Raw genomic sequence first — 2,626 nt, 5'->3', positions numbered from 1 at the left:
TGAGTGCCGGCCTATGAACCAGGAGGTCATGGTTCGATTCCCTGTCAGGGCACATGCCCGGGTTGCAGGCTCGATCCCCAGTGGGAGGCATGCAGGAGACAGCCAATCAATGACTCTCTCTCATCATTGATGTTTCTATCTCTCTCTCCCTCTCCCTTCCTCTCTGAAATCAATAAAAATAATTTTTTTAAAAAAAGATTAAAAATGTATGCACAGTCACAGCCAAGAACCTAACCAGTAAGGTGCACAAACGTGAATGCGAGGCTGGAAGAAGGGGCAGGAGCTCACCTGGGTCCTTCTGTTCCCCCAGTTTGTCCAGGACGTTGAAGGAGATGTCCAGGTACTCTCTCTGGATGGCGCTGACCGCGATCTTCCTCTGCTTCCTCTGCCTGGGAACGATCTGAATCTTAAATTCCGACTCCTCGGCTCCCTCCTCTTCGACCTTCCTCTCGGGATTCTGTTCGGAATCGGATTCAGCGCTGGTGTCGGGCTTCTCACTTTCCTTTGGACTCTCGGCATCTTCGGGGACTTTGAGGAGGACAGTTTTTGCCCCTGAGCTTGGCATCAGCCCACCCGGCGTCTCTTCTTCGATGCCAGGCTCCTGGGTCTCGTCCAGTGACAAGGCGGGGAGAGCAGATGACTTCTGCAGGAGGTCTCGTTTTTGTTTCAGCGTGAGCGGGCTGCCCCCAGACAGCTCCTGCAGCTCCCCGGGCCTCGCTAAGTCTTCAGCGTCTGCGGGGTCCTCCAGCGCCATGAAACGGAAGTCCTTGTCCCCTGCGGGCTGGTGAGTTCCTGAGTCCTGGGAGGAGAAGCCTTGGGAACAGTCCTCCACACTCACTTGCACGAGAGGAGCTGTGCTCAGGCTGAGGGCCGCGGGGCGGCTGGGGATGGAGGGCGAGGAGGCAGCATTTTTGCCAGCAGCACCATCATTTCCCTGGCCCACCGCCTCCTCTTCGTCGCTCTCTACTATTCGGAGAGGGGGCAGCGGTTCGAACACGAGGGAGTCGCTGTCAGAGGTGGAGTGCATCGACTGCTTCTCAGGCCCCGAAGCCGAGTCTGAGGACAGATCGATCAGGTCTAGGTCCTCCTTAGGAGCAGGCTTTCTTGGCGAATCAACTTTGACCTCAAACGTCTCCATGCAGTTCAACCTGACCTCTGGGATCACCGGCCTCCGCCTTTCCTGAAAACCTCCGGCGGCGGGGTTCTCGGGGACTTCAGGATTGCTCCTTCTGGTCGCAGAATTCTGTTGCTGTTTGTGCGTGACGTAAGCAGCCTGGGCGGGGGGCTTATCTACGTCACACCGGTCTATGCAGGACTTCCTGCGGTGCTCATCTAATGTAAACAACAGGGAGTCTGCGTTCCCTATATCAAGAGATTTTTGTTTTAAAGAGCGCAGCTTTTTTTTCTGAATGCTTTCTTCTCTCACACAGTGGAGAATGCTGTCTTGTAATGCACCCGTTTCTCTATATTCAGCCAGCTCTATTTCACCTGATTGAAACAGAAAAAGCTAGTACTATTTTATGGGGAGATTTCACCATTGCTTCTCCCCACCTCCCCCCATACGTGGGCATACAATTGGCATAGATCATCATCACAATCCCAGCTCCACCAGAAGGCAAAACTGACTTTCTGACCAAGTTTTTGTAAGGTTCATTCTAATTTCAAAAACCAGAAACCCTTGGAATGAGAGAACCCACAATGGCAGTTTAAGATTTATATTTCCAAAATCAAGCTTCAGAAAAATCCCTCAGCTCTGCTCATTTGTACAGGAGAGGGGATCGCTTTGGGCGGCTGATCTAGGAAACTGTATTCAAATTGTGTGGAAGAGAAACAAACGTTTTTGCAAAAAATCAAATCAAGCAATGGCCCTCTAGCACAGTCATGACGTTAATGAGGTATCTGTCAATTCACATATATATATAAATGTGTGTGTATATATATATATACTGTTTTTGCATACATATATATAAAATCAACGGTATTAAAATGTGTAGTAACATAATAAAATTAAGGTTTTACCCCAAACAAACAGTAGAGTACAACATTTCTGCATAAAATTACTAAGAGGAAAAAATTCATACTTCTCTGTACATTCATCTCAACCGGCTGATATTTCACCATTTTGCTGCCGCCTATCCTTTTCAATCTTGCAAAAAAAGTTTGAGACTCTTTATTGCAGGGTCCAGTAGGTGTATCATGAATATCAGATTCATCAAAAACACTATCTTCTTCTAATTGGGGAGAGAAAGTCAAAATTACACTTAAGCGGTTATTCTCTCTTAGGCTGTGCCTACACAAGCATTTCAATGAAAACATTACAGAGAGCCAGGTCTGGGGTGGCTTCTACGCCAGCCCACGTCTAGCCATGGCTTGTATTTCATCCACGCATCATGTCATTCATATGTCGAACAGAGCAACCTGCTATACAAGGTTGCCCCTCATTTTCCAGGAGACAATGGGCAGCATTTTCAAAAAAGACATTTCAATGTTGCAATAGAGCCTCATGCAGAAGCTTCCCCAACGCACTGAAAACCAGATAGTAGATAGGTGTCAGGAGTCTGGGATACCGCTTGACCGCCCTGCCTTGGGTGAATTTTCAGGCTAATTTGGCAAAAGAAAATTGCGC

At 48.3% G+C, this 2,626-nt stretch overlaps 1 protein-coding gene across 1 annotated transcript in view; it reads right to left on the bottom strand.

The window, feature by feature from the left end:
* Positions 1 to 2,626, bottom strand: part of UNC79 (unc-79 homolog (C. elegans)) — a 218,862-nt gene that overhangs the window by 73,933 nt on the left and 142,303 nt on the right. The window contains exon 30 of the mRNA XM_015566456.1: positions 289 to 1,488. Within this exon, the coding sequence (XP_015421942.1) occupies positions 289 to 1,488 (1,200 nt within the window). The remainder of the gene's footprint in view (positions 1 to 288; positions 1,489 to 2,626) is intronic.

Source organism: Myotis davidii, unplaced genomic scaffold (genome assembly GCF_000327345.1).
Source record: "Myotis davidii unplaced genomic scaffold, ASM32734v1 scaffold1703, whole genome shotgun sequence".
Taxonomy (NCBI): domain Eukaryota; kingdom Metazoa; phylum Chordata; class Mammalia; order Chiroptera; family Vespertilionidae; genus Myotis; species Myotis davidii.
The sequence above is the reverse complement of the archived record's forward strand: the minus strand, read 5'-3'. Positions and strand labels throughout refer to the sequence as shown.